Source organism: Muscardinus avellanarius, assembly GCF_963383645.1.
Source record: "Muscardinus avellanarius genome assembly, chromosome: 9".
Taxonomy (NCBI): Eukaryota; Metazoa; Chordata; class Mammalia; order Rodentia; family Gliridae; genus Muscardinus; species Muscardinus avellanarius.
The window spans coordinates 32,291,356-32,308,740 of record NC_137795.1 but is presented as its reverse complement, the minus strand read 5'-3'; the positions used below and the strand labels follow the sequence as shown (position 1 = coordinate 32,308,740).

At 37.4% G+C, this 17,385-nt stretch overlaps 1 protein-coding gene across 5 annotated transcripts in view; it reads left to right on the top strand.

The window, feature by feature from the left end:
- HDAC9 (histone deacetylase 9) overlaps positions 1 to 10,808 on the top strand; it is a gene marked incomplete at its 3' end in the record, with an annotated part of 511,771 nt that extends 500,963 nt beyond the window's left edge. For all 5 annotated transcript variants that reach the window (XM_080701494.1, XM_080701502.1, XM_080701500.1 and 2 more), the window contains one exon: positions 10,769 to 10,808. In XM_080701494.1, coding sequence (XP_080557620.1) covers positions 10,769 to 10,808 — 40 coding nt within the window. The remainder of the gene's footprint in view (positions 1 to 10,768) is intronic.
- Positions 10,809 to 17,385: the final 6,577 nt, after the last annotated feature.

Genomic DNA, 17,385 nt, shown 5'->3' with positions numbered 1-17,385 from the left:
TTTTTGCGGTACTGGAGATGAAACCCAGGGGCATTCTACCTTCTAGCTACACCTCCAGCCCTATTTTTTATTTTTTATTTTGAAACAGGGTCTCACTATGTTGTGGAGGGCCTCACTAAGTAGCTGAGGCTGTCAGCAAACGACGGTCCTCCGGTCTCAGCCTCCTGAATGCTAGGATTAAAAGCGAGTACCACCACACCTAGCTATAGCACAGAATTTTAAGAAAATGTACAACTTCACATCTTGCTACTTTGTTTTCTGAGTAGTTATCTTTTCGTGAGCATGAAAGTATAGCAATAATACTAAGGAAAAAAAAACAAGTATCATCTTCCTTAGTTCTGAGTGACCTATCAATAGCTCCTAGAACATTGATAACTTAATTGTCTGGAATCTGGTCTATATACAGAAATATGTATATATTTATGTAAGTAATGTTTATATATCATAAACTATAAAGCAAAGAATAGGAAACATTTTCTGTAAAATACTAGATAGTAAATAGTTTAGAATTGGCAAGTCTTTTTTAATAATAACACAGGGATCATTGTTTCTTCATTGTTATACGAGGGGTTTAGTTTCTTGTTTACTGAGCTTGGTTTTTTTCTATCATGTACTTGCATAGTGTCTCTGTCAACATTCTCAGTGATGTAATCCAGAACAAATGACCAGACAATTTAGGAGAAGCGATATTTATTTGCTCAACGTTTTTGGAGATTTTGGAGTTTAGTCCATGTGAGTCCGGGGATCATGGAGTTCGGGGCATGGCAGCTGGAACCAGAGAAAAGGAGAGAGAGCAAGATCTCTGCTCTCACATCCTGGAGGCCTGAAGCAAGAGAAAGCAAGCATACAAGCAAGGGGGTTCAAAGACACGAGAACCCATCAGCCTCAGTTACCACCCACTAAATGCATTTCAATGGATTTACCTACTGATGAGATTACAACCCTCAGGATTTAATTAAATTCACTCTGAACATTAATACATTAGTTCTTCAGGGGACATTATCTAGTTGTAACACATAGGAAAGTTTTTTATGGTGTATGGCCATCTTCACATATTTGTAAGTAAAAATTTATAGCAGAAAGGCATTCCTTCAGATGAAAGGCTGTTTTCTGTCTGTTACTATTAATATTGAAGACAAAATTCCTGCCTTGAGCATCATCACAGTGCTTAACCATATAGTTTAAATATTTCTCAAATAGAAAAGTGTTATCTTCAGTAATGTATTTTTCTTCAAAGATCAAGGGCATAAGCCTATTGTCTATTAAATGTCATAGAATCATACTTAAGAAAACCTTTAAAGTGAACCAAAATGATACTACAAAGAATGTAATTAGGCTGAATACTTAAAGCAAATTGTATAATTTTAACAAAGCTGAAGAGCTAGAATTCCTTATTTTCTATACTATTTTCAAATAAAAGAAAATAGCTGAAAAAAAGAAATATAGACCATTAGTGCAATTCATATCCAGTATACTTAGACATATTTCTTTTTTTCTTTTTCTTTTTTTTTTTTTTTTCAGGTCTGGGGATGGAACCCAGGGGCATGTGAACTCTGAGCTACACCTCCTGCCCTATTTTTTTTTTTTTTAATTCGGGTCTGGAGGTGGAACCCAGGGGCATTCGGCCTCCGAGCTACACCCCCTGCCCTATTTTTTATTCTTTTTTATTTTGAAATCGGGTCTCACTGAGTTGCAGAGGGCATCACTAAGTAGCTGAGGCTGTCCGCGAACCAGGATCCTCCATTCTCAGCCTCCGGAATCCTGGGATTATAAGCGTGCGCCACCACGCCCAGCTAATATTTCTTTGTTCAAATAATGCAAGTTTCTGATTCTTGCTAAGTTGCTAAGGCTGGCCTCAGACTTGCAATTCTCTTGACTCAGGCTCCCAAATATTGAGATGATAGTCATGTGCCACCATGCTGGTCCCAACGTAAATTTTATCTTTAATTTTCTCCCAGTGTCAAAAATCCTTAGTTAATAGTAGACTGAGACTTGGAAGCCCCTGTTGAAAGGAAAAGCAATCTGTCTTCGATCATCTTCTTTATTCTCCTCTTCCCAGGACTATCATTTTATCTCTGTTTTTAGTGCCTAGCAGAGTCTTGGGACATGTGTGAAGTTTGATTTAGTATACTAGAGAATAAATTCAATGTGTATTTAGGGTTAAGTTTTTTGTTCTTTATAAAATAGCATTTAGTTTGCAAAAACACATACAAAGCTAAATGGAACCATCAGTAATGAGATGTGTGATGAATTTGGCTTCCTGTTTCATGTTGGCCTCCACTACAGAGGAAAATGGAGCTGGACTCTACAGTGAGCTGGCCTCTGCTTTCCACTTTGGTTAACTGTGTGCTTGAGGGCAAGTCACTTAAGCTTCCTAAACTTTACTTTCTTAATTTTTAAAACACACGGAAACTTTCATAGGGTTATGATGATGAAATGAGATACAATACCTGACTCATGGGATGCAGTTAAAAAGGTTGGTTTTTATTATTATTATAATCATTTTTTCTTCCTTAATTTGCTCTGTTTTTATTCCCCTAATGTGTTATGCATGACTTATGTTGTATAAAAAAAATAAAGGCAGTGCCTGGGCATCCAGACAATTAACTGTTCTTGGTTAAGTAAATAATGGAGTCATTAAAAGTATGAGATCAACAAACTATCACTAAGTCATAAATTAATCCAGTTAAATAATCCATGGTTAGCTAACATAACTCAAAACCTTAAAACTCAAAAAAAATTCTCAATGCTCTGTAGACAGTAAACAAATATTAATGAAATGGATAGAAGAATCCATCAGAAGATAAAACATTGTTAAAAGGGTAACAAGATTTTGGAATAGTACCTGAACTCCTACTTACCTCCTCCTATTTACTGTGTCTTCTGACAGAATAAGTGTTATTTTTAATAAAAATTTTTTAAATGTATAATTTATATTTTTCATAGTGCAAGTTGACAATGTCCTTTTTCAAATAATGTTGATTAACTAGACTTCATGGTACTCTTCTCTCATGAAGATGATTTTCCCAAACTGCGCGAGGTGTACATGCCTATAATCAAAGTAATTGGGAGGATGTCAGAAGGATTGCAAGTTCTAGGCCAGCCTCAGCATTTTAGTAAGACTCTCAGCAATTTAGCGAGTCCTGCTTAAAAATAAAAGGAACTGCGTGGGGCGTGGTGGCGCATGCTTGTAATCCCCACGCTTGGGAGGCAGAGACAGGAGGATCTTGCAAGTTCGAAGCCAGCCACGCATGCTGGCTTAGGAAACCCTGTTTCCAAATTTAAAAAATGTAAAAATAGGTCTGGAAGTGTAGCCCGGAGGTAGAAGAGCTTCCAGGAATCCCAGTACCACCAAAATAAATAAATAAATAAATAAATAAATAAATAAATAAATAAATAGAACTGGGGGTGTATCTTGAAGATAGAATGCCCCTAGGTTTAATCCCCAGCAGATAAAGAAAAAAAAATGGGATGGTTTGCTAGGAGAAACATACTAAAAGGGAGGGGCACAAATATATGTTTGGATGGCGAAAGAACTGTATTTAAGGGCAGAAAAAAGCATATACACAATGCTAGGAGATTACAGGACTGTCCTCCAACATGCAGAACAAAGAGGAAGAACAAGCTAGAACATCAGGCCCATTCACGCTGGAAACACTTTCTGATTATACCTTGTAGTTTTCAAAATATTCACATACTTTGGGATTTTACTTGTTCTCTACCGCTTCTGTATTATTTTTTTTTTAATCCTAAAAATGGAATGGCTTAAATCAACAGAAAGGCTCTATGGACCGGAAGTCTGACACAGGTCTCACTGGCTGAACACAAGGTGTTGGCAGGCTGTATTCCCTTCTGGAGACTCTAGGGAAAATCTGTTTCCTTGCCTTTTCTAGCTTCCAAAGGCTGCTTACATTCCTTGACTCCTGAACCCGTCTTCCCCACATCTCTTCAAAGTCAGCAGCCCCACACCTCTCTTTGCTTTATCCATGAGGTCTCACTGACTACAGAAAAGAAAGGGTTTCTGCTATCAAGGGCTCTTGTGATTAGATTGGACTCACCAGGATAACTTAGGATCATTTCCTCACCTGAAGGACTTTGCTCACATCTGCAAAGTCAGTTTTAGCATGCGAGGTTAACATAGTCACAGGTTCCAAAGATTAGACATGGATACCCTTGCGAGCTTTGTTCCTTGACAGAATCCATACACAAGTGAATATAATAAACGGCAAGTTCCTTGATAAGACTGAGATGACAACCTGCAGAATTTTAAAAGACTTTACATAGACTAAGGACAAGGAACAAACCAGAGCCGGCGACAGCTGAGCCAGGGATTATGAGCTATAATCTACAACTGATGATGTAGAACTTTACCTAGTAAGTAAGAAAGCAGCCAAGATAGACAATAACTTGAGCACACTATCATTTCCCTTCTACTTTTACTGCCAAGACTCTTCCAAACGACCTTCAGCCTTCATCCAAGTGCATGTAGTACTTACTTTCCTGCCTTGTTCCATACCCATTGCTAACTCCTAATTCTTAAAAAACAAACAAACAAAAAAACAGTAAGCAGAAAGCTCTTAAAAAACAAAACAAGAGCAGGGCACGGTGGCGCAGGCCTGTAATCCCAGTACTTGGGAGGCTGAGGTGGGAGGATCACAGGTTTGTGGCTAGCCTCCGCAACTTAGCAAGACCCTGTTTCCAAATAAAATAGAGCTGCAGGTTTAGCTCAGAGGTAGAATTCCCTTTGGTTTAATCCCCAGCACCACACACACACACACACACACACACACACACACGCACACGCACACACACACGCACACGCACACACACACGCACGCACACGCACAGAGGCAACTGGAAAACAAATCCTATCATGACTCTTCAGTGCCCTTTATTTGCATTAATATAAAGACCATTATCCTTTACAGGTCTCACAAGTGATCTAGAATTATACTCTTACCTACATTTCATGCCTTATCTCCAACATATTTCCTCTTTACTTTCCATCTGTGTTCCAACAACAATGACCTTGTTTAGGTTTTTGTAACTGAGGTATACCTTACATACTAATACGCGCAAATCCTAAGATTGATACCTATACCACAGTCATATAAACACCATTAGAGCAAAACTGAAAATGTTTTCATCACCCCAGAAATTTGGCTCCAGCCCCTTTCCAGTCCGCTCCACGCCCTCCATTCATCTTGCTTGTTCTTGAATTTCATTTAAATGAAATCATGCACCTCATACTGGGTTTTAATCTGGCTTTCTTCACTCCACTAAGCATAATATTTTTGACATCCATCTATTTCATCAACAATCAGTGGCTTGCTCATTTGTATTACTGTTCGTTATGCCAGTTTATTAACATATACTAATTTGTTTATCCACTTACCTGAGGGTGGGCCTTGGGCTTGTTTCCAATTCGGAGCTATTATGAATAAAGCTGCTTTGGTTTTTTTTATTATTGTGGTATAAAACACATAAAATTTGCTACTTAAAAATGGTTGTTTTAAAGTGTGTGGTATGGAAGCGTTAACTATATACACGCTCTTGTGCAATAGATCGCTAGAACTTCCTCTGGCTAAACTGAAATTCTATAGTCATTGAACAAATCTTCCCCTCTTTTCCTTTGCCCCCACTCCCTGGTAACTACCTTTCTTCTTTATGCTCCTAAAAAAAATTGACTACTTTAGATGCCTCGTGTAAGAGTACACACGCAGTATTTGTCTTTTTGTGACTGGCTTACTTCACTTAGCATAATGTCCTGAAGGTTCATCCATTTTATGGCAGGGGACAAGTTTTTCTTCTCTTTAAGGCTGAGTAATATTCCAATGTATGCCACATTTTTATTGTCCAATCATCTGCCCCTGAAAATATGCTTCTGCATCTTGGACATTGTGAATAATGCTGTACTTAACATTAGTGTATAGATATCTCTTTAAGATTCTGTTTTTAGTCGGGTGTGGTGGCGCATGCTTGTAATCTCAGCATTCAGGAAGCTCAGAGGAGAGGATCACAGTTCAAGCACAGCCTCAGCTTCTTAGTGAGGCCATCTGCTTCAAAATAAAGAATAAAAAATACGGCAGGAAGTGTAGATCAGAGGTAGAATGCCCCTGGGTTCCATCCCCAGACCCTCAAAAAAAAAATTCCGTTTTTAGTCCTTATGGATATAAGAAGTGAGATTTTGAGTCACATAACAGTTTTATTTTTAATATTTTGAGAATCTTGTCTCCATCAAATTTTTGTACAAGGTTTAAGTGTCTGTGTGTGTATACGTAGCTCTCAGTTTACTTGGACATATAGGTAGGAGTGGGATTGCTGGGTATAGGAAAGAAAACAAACAAAAAAGCGAAAAAGAATCAGTGAAAAGATCAGAAAGTGAACTATGATGCCCAGGGTAAGTAATTGCATCATTCAGTATAGACATTTGGCTTAGCATTTTTGTTCCTAGGACTAAACCAAGGGCATAAGAAGTTCACTCCAGCCTTGTTCATAATTGGTATAGTACTAGTCAATCTCCATGCCCATTACTAGAAAAATGAATGATTAAAATGTGCTGAATGGCCGGGCATGGTGGTGCACGCTTGTAATCCCCACGCTTGGGAGCCAGAGACAGGAGGATCGCGCAGGTTCGAAGCCAGCTGCGCTGGCGTAAGAGAACCTGTTTCAAAAATATAAAATAGGTCTGGGAGTGTAGCCCGGAGGTAGATGGGCTTCCAGGAACCCCAGTACCACCAAAACAAACAAAATAATAATAAAAATAAAATAAAATAAAATAAAAATAATAAAAAACAAAAAAAATGTGCTGAATGCATACCACTGGGATGCCACATAGTAGCTATTAGCTACAGTATAGATAACACAAATGTATAGCTCTCATAAATATAGTAAATAAAAATAAACAGTATGTATGTGTATAAAAATAAAATTTACATACAATAAAAATACATGCTCACAAAGTTTAATATGTAACTTTAAACAATGTGAATAATGTTTGCAAAAAGCATTAGATTTCTTGCCGTTGAGAGGAAAGAATAAGATACAGGGATTAAATAAAATAAATAAAACAAAATTCTTACTAAATAATATGATATAAATTTAAAATATTTTTAAAGTCATAAACACTGAAGTATCAATTTAAGAGAAAGCACAGAATTTAATTTTATGCTATAGCTTATCTCAAGTGAAATCCTTTCTTGCTTGCATTTTTACTTTTGTAAATTATTTTAACCTGTGCTTGCTGGACTGACTGGATCCTTCCCTAGTACTATAGCTAATCTTTGCCCTTCACAGAGGGAGAACTATCAGTGTTCACTGTGAAGCTGGCTTCCCTTGGTGAAAGTTTATGTCTTTCAGCCAGACGTGGGGGTGCACACTTATAATCCCAGCATTGGGGAGGCTGAAACAGGAGGATCCGGTTCGCGGCCAGCCTCAGCTAATTAGTGAGGCCCTTTGCAACTCAGTGAGACCCATTTTCAAAATAAAGAATAAAAAATAAGGCAGAGGGTGAAGTTTGGAGGAAGAATGCCCCTGAGTTACATCCCCAGTACCGCAAAAAATAAATGAATAAATAAATAAATAAATAAATAAATAAATAAATAAAAAGTTTATGCCTTCAATTTGCAAAAGTGTGTACCAGAATTGATCTTTGGTTGGCTCACTTTATTTCTAGTCAGCTCTGAGCATACCATCTCCCACTCACTGCTTGCAAGTGGACTTAAATTCAAAGAAGCAAAGATTGCATGTCTTCCCTTTCCCCTCTCCTTTGCCATGGCTGTGTTTTTGTTAATCAAAGAACACAGGACACATGTCTATGGATGATCTAAGTGGGAGCCGCCACATTGCCAGAGCTCTGCTTCTCACTTTTTTTCCCCAAAACAGTCATTAAAGGGGCATCATTCACTAACTCACTTTCTAAGTGTTTCCAAAAAATTTTGCAGACATATACAATAGTCACCTGGGATAAGGGATAAGTAAAGGTAATTCCCCTGTACTGAGAACTGAGGATAAGAGACAGGAGATACTACAAATTATTATTATTAATATATTATATTATTTTTTTTCAGGTCTGGGGATGAAACCCAGGGGCATTCTAACTCTGAGCTACACCCTCTGCCCTATTTTTTATTCTTTATTTTGAAACAGGGTCTTAGTAAGTTGCAGAGGGCCTCACTTAGTAGCTGAGGCTGTCTGCAAACTGGGATCCTCTGGTCTCAGCCTCCAGAATGCTGAGATTACAAGCATGTGCCACCACGCCCGGCTTACTACAAATTATTTCAAAGATAGATACAAAAAATACAATTATTTTTTATAATTGTTTAGCACTTTACAGTTTATAAATATTTTTCCTTACATTAATTCATGGATTACCACAAACCTGAAGGCAAGTTGGAGATTATGATTTGTGTTTTGAGAAGAAAATTGAGAACCTAGAGCCACTGGCTTGTTCATAGTTAAATTTTGGAAAGTGACAGAGCTGGGACTTGAACACAGGACATTAACTTTGAAATCTAGGGTATTTCCAACTTGCCACATACCAATGCATCTGTGCTGCAAGACACAGAGAACTAGTCAACTGTGTGTCTGTAGTGTGATTCAGTAGAAGGTAAGAAGTGGTAAATAAACTATTTTTATAAAAGAAGTTAGTAGAAAATTATTTCTAAAAAGAACAGGGACAGTATGTTTCTGATAGAAAATTTTATGTTGTATCTGCAAGTCTCCATGTTTCAACAGGAGAGGCTTAGTTTTTGGCCAGTGAGTTAGTTACCATGCAAACATACTGTTCACATCCTCAATGTCTGCACTGGACCTATGGTGCACACATAGGTCCTCAACCAAATTAAGATGGACAACCTTTACATCTGTAACCCCTGTGATGTTTCAGAAACACCACTCTCTTTGGTATTCTAGCCATACTTTATCGTGCAGGAAAATCTTCCCCCTGTAGCTTTGGGTTAGATATAGGACAGTTTGGTTTTACTTAGAACACTCAGTTTGAGGATTCTACAATTTTTTTTCACATTTTCTGAGATGTAACAAGTATGAATAATTATGTGTTAATTAGTTTCAAAAATTAAAATGGTCTCCTAACTATAACATTTTTTCTTTTTGGAATGCTGATCTGTTTGCATAGAAAATACTTTAATTAATCATGACTCATTTAGATAGCTTTAATCTTGGTATAAGTATTTACACCAAGTCTAAGCACTTTCTCACAACCTCTGTATCCTGAACATTCTTGGACCGGCTATAACTTCCTAACAAATGATTTTTTAAAGTATTCCTCATGGAGTCTTTTAGAATTTTTTCTTTTTGGTAACATTAAATAATGAATACCTAATGCTTTCCATTCTTTATTTTTAAGGGATATGTTAAAATCTTTTTTATTACCACTCCATGGATATATTTCAGTGTTTTAAATATATTACAAAAATACTAAGCTAAAATGGCAACTACTTTATTTAAAGATGCATTAAATCTTTGTATTTTTTCCTTATAAATGTACAAAATAATATGGCTAATTAATTCATTTGTCTTCATAAACAGCTGAGTTTCAAAATAGCACTATTTTCCTAAAATGAAAGTGGTACATAATACAAGGCTGGCAGGAAAATAAACAATAGGAAGAAGTAAATGAAAACCACTTAACTATTATTCTACCACCTGGCGAGAACTAGCGTGCAAAATACTGCGCTTCCTTCTGGCAGCACACTCATAATACTGGCTGTGTGCTACTCAACATGATTTTTTGCAGATAAATCGATAATGAAGCGACAGATTCAAAGTGCTAAGTAACTACGGTCTCATAGTGTTTGTTGTTTACACGTCCTTCTTTATTTTTTTACTCTTCATTAAATCTATCAAAAACATCTTTTTCCTCATGAGTTACGCCTGCAACTGTGGCTTCACAGAAGTGTGGTTACAACATTAGCGGTATGACATTTGCAAATCTCAGGGTTGAGACCCAAAGTTAGTTCTCCCGGCATCTCAAATCCCAGCGATCCAACTTCCCATGACAATCCAACTACCCCATATATTTGGATTCTTGCTGCAATTTGTTCTTTTGACTAAATTAAAAATCATTCTCAGAGTTTGCCTTAGAACACTCTCAAAGTGTTACTAAATTAAGGTTAAATCTGAAGTATAAATTTTCAAGCAATTAGTTTTGGTTTTGCCCGAGCAGAACACCCCACAGATGATGCCGAATAAAAACTATTTACACACTACCATAGTGCATTTCTTATAAAATGTTGGGCCTGTAGCAGTGATTTGCTAATCAAATTCAGAATTTGATTTGAAATGCCTGCGGCAGGCAGCCAACCCAGTTATGAAAGAACAGAAGCAAACCCCAGAGCCCTGGTGAGTCTCCTTCAGAAGCTAGCTGGGTCCTTCGCTCTCCTTACAAGTTGGTTCCATAGGAAATCACCGCAATTGCTCCTAAAATAAAATATCGCAGTTATTTTTTTCAATAAATGATTGCACCGTCCTAGACACAAAACATGTACATCTTGGAATCTAGAGTTATAAAATATTCTGACATGTTTTAATATAAACAGGAACGTTTTCAATGATTGCTTGGATCTAAAATGTTTTTCCACTTGACATTTGTTTATACTTCCTAGGAAAGAAACTCTATTTATGGATAACTGAATAACACAAATAAACATCAGAGAGAGCTGAAAAATCAGCTTTGATTATGCATGAAAACCTACAATGTCATTGTGTACTCGTACGCCGTCTTCTGATTGCCTGTTTATTTTTACAGAGCTGCTGGTGAGCCCATGGAAGAGGAGCCAGCCTTGTGAAGTGCCAAGCCTCCCCCACTGTTTCCTGTGTGTGACATCATTGTGTACCCCCCACCCCAGCACCCTCAGACATGTCTTGTCTGCTGCCTGGGTGGCACAGATTCGATGGAACATAAACACCGGGCACAGAATTCTGAACAGCAGCTCCACTTGTTCTTTGGATGGACTTGAAAGGGCATTAAAGATTCCTGAAATGTAACTGCTGTGATTCTAAAGTTACAGTAAACCACGTTGGGAAGAGCTGCTTCCAGCGGGCTTTTATTATGCTAGGTGACCCACTCCCAGACATAGAGTATGAACCAGAAACATCCAGTCCGGCACCAGATATTGTTCATTTCAGAAGCTGTGACAGGCCAGCAAACTTTAGGGCAAAACCAGAGACATACTCATTCCTAACATTCTGATCAGTTTTTCATCGGGTAACTTTTTGTCTAACAGTCTAAAATTGTTTACAGGATTTGCTTTCAGCTACGAATGGATAGCAATTCCAGACAGATCGGAATAGGTTCTTTTTTTCCTTTTCTCTTTTTGCTTTGTTTTGGTTTTGTTTTTAGCTTTGTTTTGTTTTGTTTTGTTTGCCTTTGTTTTAACACATGGTTTGACTCTTCCTAGTCAGAGTCAAATATGGAAAAATTGGAGTGAGGCTTTTTTCAGTGGAATTAATCGCACTGCATCTTAAAGTCCAAATGCTAACGGAACCTCACGCACTGTATGTAATGGTGCAATATTTTAGGCCTTTTATTTTATTTTATTTTATTTTGCGGGTCTAGAGATGGAACCCAGGGGCATTTGACCTCCGAGCTACACCCCCTGCCCTATTTTTTATTCTTTATTTTGAAACCGGGTCTCACTGAGTTGCAGAGGGCCTCACTAAGTAGCTGAGGCTGTCTGTGAACCGCGAGCCTCCAGGTCTCAGCCTCCCGAATGCTGGGATTACAAGCATGCGCCACCACGCCCGGCTTTATTTTAGGCCTTTAAAAAAAAAAAAAAATTACCCTACTTCCCTGACGTCTGCTTGTGCCCTCGCACAAGGCAGCTGGCCCTTGTGCCGGGAGATAAGGTCTCCTTGTCCTGCACTGCCTTGTCTCGATGACAGTCACTCTGAAGGTGTGTTCCTCAGAAGACTTGCAGTATCTGAAAAGCATATAACTGTTCAAAGATCGTCTTAATTTGTTCCAAATCTATGGAGAACCTCCTCTCTCCCCCCCCTTTTTCCCCCTCAATTGCTTCTTTTTTCTTACCTTTCATCCTTCCTCCCTTTCGAAGCACTGAAGGTTACTCTTCCTACCATATCTCCTAGTACTCAAGGGCTTTGAGTGTTTATTTTGTTTACTTTCAAGGTTAACATTATTGCTTTATCCAATTATATTTCTCTAGCTGTGAAACCATTGAGGTGAATATGGCTTAAGCTGTGTCACTGAAGTTTCTAGATCTGGGCAGTATGTTAATGACGAAATTGCTTATCTGAAGTCACCTTGATTTGAGTTAACCTAGAAGTCCTACCTTCATGTGAAAACAAACACAAAACTGAGCCTTTGCACATGTTGCCTTTGTGGCCAAGGTTAGAAATAAAGGACCTTTATTTCTGAGATGAAAAGCAACTTCCTACATATAATATAAGCAGGTTATCCCCGACCTACGAAAATCCTATTTCAATATATAACTCAAACACCTAAAGACAAAGAGGTAGAAGACCTTGCATATTTAATAACTGACAATGCTTTTGAAGGAGTTGGTGTTTCTTTTTATATATTTTCCTAACTCAAGGGATATATTAAAGCCATAAGTGAAGATTGTCATGCTTTTATTCAGAAATCTGAAAGAAACCTTAATTAAAACAAGGTTTTAGAAAAGGCCATGATATGAAAGATATGAAACAATGTGGTTTTAGTTAGAGAGGACGCTAACCTGTAAATGAAAGATGAAAGACTTCACTCAAGTAGAATTATATAACTCCCTTTTGTTAAACAGTCAGACCGTATTTTCATGCATTGGTTTTTTTTTTAGGATTACCATTTTAATTTTAAAGACTTTTATTTCATATACAAAAATGGCTCAATACTTGGTTTAACATCTTAGAAATTTGAGACACCCTTTGAAATAGGAAATCTGAAATGGAATGTAACTCAGTATTAGGTAAAAATTACTCTCGTTGTATAAGAGTAAGGTCAATCTAGACCCATAATAGGAATGAAATTTTTGTACATTTTATTTTCTTGGTATTTGCAGAAAAATGCATCCCAATCATATAGGTTAGGTCATCATTTTGTAGTAATTACTTGAATAAAATCACTTAAAACCAGTAGAGCCAAAGGTCTTAAAAATAACATCTTTTACTGTTTGTTTGTTTTTGTTTGGGTTTTTTTTTTTTTTTTTTTTAGGTACTGGGGTTCCTGGAAACTCTTCTACTTCTGGGCTACACTCCCAGACCTATTTTTATACTTTTTTATTTGGAAACAGGGTCTCTTAAGCCAGCGCTGCTGTCCTGTCTCCGCCTCCCAAGCACGGGGATTACAAGCGTGTGCCACCACGCCCGGCAATATCTTTTATTTTTAAAATAAAAAATAGCATATTTTATTATTATTATTATTATTATTATTATTAATTATTTTGTGGTACTGAGGTTCCTGGAAGCCCTTCTACTTCTGGGCTACACTCCCAGACCTATTTTTACATTTTTATTTGGAAACAGGGTCTCCTGAACCAGGGCACGCGGCTGGCTTCGAACCTGCGCGATCGTCCTATCTCGGCCTCCCAAGCGCGGGGATTATAAGCGTGCACCACCACGCCCAGCTAAAATAGCATATTTTAGTTATAAGCATAATTATGAAGTTTTAAAATCAACTTCATAATTATGAATTCCTATTATTACTTTTTTGCCTTCCCAAATACTGTTTAGATGTTGAATAAAGGAAACGCAGTGTAGCACATACTAATTTTCTGATGTTTCCTATAACAACTTAGCCACATATTTGTGTTGAGCCACCAATCTGAAAAAGCCGATTCCCTAGGCCATCCTCATGGTAGTATAGACATGGAACATGACATTAGTGAGCTAATTGCACATCCTTTGTTCTGCTGTACTCAACTGGTTGCAGTTAGGATTATTGAGACACTGAGAAAGGCAGATAAACTGTGGAGACGAGTAATTCAGGTGCTGGTAGTTGAAAGGACAGAATGCCAGCACTTTCTCATTGGACCTTTACAAGATGGAATGTGCCCCTGAGGGACAGAATAGAGCCTTTTTTTAAAAATTATTTTTGCAGTACTGGGAATGGAACTCAGGGGCACTCTACCTCTGAGCTACACCCCCCAGCTTTATTTTTTATTCTTTATTTTGAAACAGGGTTTCAATGAGTTGCAAAGAGCCTCACTAAGTAGCTGAGGCTGTCAGGGAACCATGATCCTCCTGTCTCAGCCTCCTGAATGATGGGATTACAAGTGAGAGCACCATGCCCAGCCAGAATGGTGCCTTTCAAGAATATCAGCACTTCTTTTGAAAGAGATGAGCACTTTTTGAACAGCCAGTTTTACATAGTATAGTTTCTTCACTTACACATTTACTTTTTTTTTTTTTTTTTTGCGGTACTAGGGATGGAACCCAGGGGCATTCTACCTCTGAGCTACACCCCCAGCCTTCTTTTTTAGTCTGTTTGTTTGTTTGTTTGTTTGTTTGTTTTTTTATTTTATGGTAGCAGGGATGGAACCTAGGAGCACTGTACCTACAAGCTATACCCCCAGCCCTTTTGTTTTTAGCCTCTTTATTTTTGAAACAGTCTCAATTGAGTGGCTAAGGGCCTCCCTGGCTGTCCTCAAACTGCTATCCTCAGGTCTCTGCCTCCCCAGTGCTGGGATTATAAACCTGTGTCACCACACCCAATGCATTTACTTTTTATTGTTCACAATGGTTCCCAATGGGAGGCTAATGGAAGAGTGCCTCTCTACCCATTACCCATTAAGTATCTCATTAGGGTCCTTAGTTTAAAGGATCATTACAGGGGCTCTCTTTACTCATGATAACTCATAATATGGTAGATAAAAATAATGATTTTTGAAGAAATCTACCTATGAACAATAATGATATTTCATGATAGAAAATGAATTATTAAGAAAATTAATTTTCTCAACCACATAGAATAAATTGGAATCTCATGTTAAACTAAAGAACACAATTTTATTAAATAGTGAGTAAATGGATCTCAAACGAGAAATAGAGGTTATCATTGTTTAGTAAATGGGAAGGATATTGGAGGTAAAATTTTTTTTTAATATTTTAACAATTTTACACATCAATAGTGAAGATAGAAGTCAGTTTTTGCATGGTGGTGCATGCTTGTAATCCCAGTACCTGGGAGGCTGAGACAGGAGAATCGCAGTTCTCAGACAGTCTCAGCTACTTAGTGAGGTTTTTTGCAACTCAGTGAGACCCTATTTCAAAATAAAAAATAAAAAATGGGGCTGGGGGTGTAGTTCGAAGATAGAATGCTCCTGGGTTCTATCTCCAGTACCAAAAAAAAAAAAAAAAGAAACTACTATAAATCACATTTCATTACTAATCCTAGCCTAGGAACAAAATTTTTTCCTCCAGGTGTGAATACAACTCATGAAACTTCCTCTCTCACCTCACTGACAACATGGTGGCCTCAAAGCAGGACATCTTCAGGAATTATAGGGCTCATTTTTCCTAATGGTTCAGTGATATTTATTCTATTTCCAAAGTTAATCATAAAGCCTCATGGATTTACTGGGTTTCTTTACAGACTTCATCAGAAGTAAAATAAAATGATCATGTGGAAAGTCTCCTGGAGGTGGGGGAATCCTCTTCAATCAGCACTTTTATATTTTTTAATCCCAGAATTTATGTGTACAACAATTTAAATACTTTCACTATACATTTTGAAAATTTGCTCTTAATTTGTCTCAACAGAGATGTGTATTATAACCTAATACCCTCCAAAGCAGTTGAAATTTTCTGTTTCAAGGGATTCATTCTGAGCTAACTAGTTCATTAGAGTTTGGCTTTGTCATTTCTAGTGGTCTCTGTCTTAACATTCTTTCTCTAATTCTGGAATGAAATCACTGACGTGCTGAGAAAATAAAAAGGGGGAAATAGACAGAAGTAGGAAATAACACACCTGTTAGACCATTTCTATAAAGGGAGCATTTTCACCTTCAAAAGTAATGAAAACCAGATGAACTAAAAAAATGAAGGCATTTTATTGTTGTCTTCCAAACTGATCATCAACATGGTCATGATCTCCATCAAATGTCTTGTGTTCCCTAAGGACACAATTGTGCTCTGGTCTTCAGCAGTATTTCGTACTGTGTACTGGCTTTTAATAGAAGTATTATGAAGTATTTCATCACCTTCATCAACACCACTACTAAAATATGTAAGTGCCTCTGTGTGGTTTCTTTTTCTGGGCATATTTACATTGAAAATCGTAGCCCTTGCCTCCTAACCCTAACCACTTGCTTTTACTCCATCAAGTGTTTCATGGAGCAGAACATGATTGTCATATGTCCAAAGGATAACATTTTTAAATGAACCCAGTATGTACACAAATGACTGTAAAACTTGGTTTCTCCAAACAAACTGCAGTTCATTTTACCCATTAAACTCATGGCTGGTTTCATATAATAACTGAGTCAGATATTAATATGCTAGAAATAGCTGGGACAGACAAATATTAGACTCTTGTTCTAATGCTTCTTTGACCTGATCTCAATTAATAGATTGTAACAATTTTTCAAGCCATATTAATTCTCCAAATGGAACACTTCACAAATACAGTGAACTCACAGTACAGTGCCAACCATTCTAACAAATAATTTCCTTTCCTTCCCTCTCTGTTCCTCCTGCTTGTCTGCCAATACCAAATTGCCAAATCTAAACAATCAGAATAACTTTTTAAATCTTTACTTTAGTTTCCTAAGCATAAACAACCTTAACAACTTTTTTATGGGCATACTTTCCTTCATGCCATCTTACATAAACACTAATAATCGTTTTATATACTTATATTGGTGCATTATAATTAGACATCACAGTGAGGTTCAAAGTGATACATTCATACATGCACACAGCACTTGGTGTGCTTCCCTCCAGACCCCTTCCACTCCCCTTCCTCCCATGCATTTAGTAAAATTGTAATGACACCTTCATTTATGAACATATTATTTGAACTATTTCTTTCATCAAGCCTCCTTTTCCCCCTACCCACCTCCCACCCCCACCTTCATTTAGCCTACTAATCTCTCTCCTCATTTCTCAGAAGCCCTATATTTTTCCTATTTTCTCTCTGGCTCCATATGAGAGAAAACATATGACCTTTGACTTTCTGCAACTAGGTGATCACATTTAGCACGATATTCTCTAGTTCCACCCATTTATCTTCAAATGACATAATTTTATTCTTTTTACGGCTCAGCAAAACTCCACTGTGTTGATGACAATTTTTTTTTATCCATTCTTCTGTAGGCTAGGTTAGTTCCATGTTTATCATCCTTTTTATTTCTTCCTTCTCAAGAGCCACTTGGATTTAAAAAACCTAATTTTAGCCTCAAAGATAAACAG